The following is a 258-nucleotide window of genomic DNA, read 5'->3' as shown; positions in this document are numbered from 1 at the left end:
GGGCACGTAGGGGACCCTCCCACATGCGGAGCCGCTGACGGGTGGCCTGTTCTGTTTACTCTGTAGAAAGGCTGAGGGCACGTGTGATGTGGGGTCTCTTCCCTGAGCAAGTGCCCGTGAGACCCCAGCCCGTCCAGGAGGCTCCGGGCCGCCAGGTGACAGTGGACGTGGCCTCGGCGTGCCCCGCCCCCCGTCACTGTGAGGGGGACCACGGCCACTTACATTCCAGTCTATGTTGGCGAAGAAGGGGTGACGCTT

The 258-nt window shown here is 65.1% G+C and overlaps 1 protein-coding gene across 1 annotated transcript in view; it reads right to left on the bottom strand.

Moving 5' to 3' along the window:
* RPS6KA2 (ribosomal protein S6 kinase, 90kDa, polypeptide 2) overlaps positions 1–258 on the bottom strand; it is a 24438-nt gene that overhangs the window by 11301 nt on the left and 12879 nt on the right. Inside the window, exon 10 of the mRNA XM_015558380.1 lies at positions 223–255. Coding sequence (XP_015413866.1) covers positions 223–255 — 33 coding nt within the window. The remainder of the gene's footprint in view (positions 1–222; positions 256–258) is intronic.

This window comes from Myotis davidii, unplaced genomic scaffold, assembly GCF_000327345.1.
Source record: "Myotis davidii unplaced genomic scaffold, ASM32734v1 scaffold592, whole genome shotgun sequence".
Classification (NCBI taxonomy): Eukaryota; Metazoa; Chordata; class Mammalia; order Chiroptera; family Vespertilionidae; genus Myotis; species Myotis davidii.
This window is presented reverse-complemented; position numbering and strand designations above follow the sequence as displayed.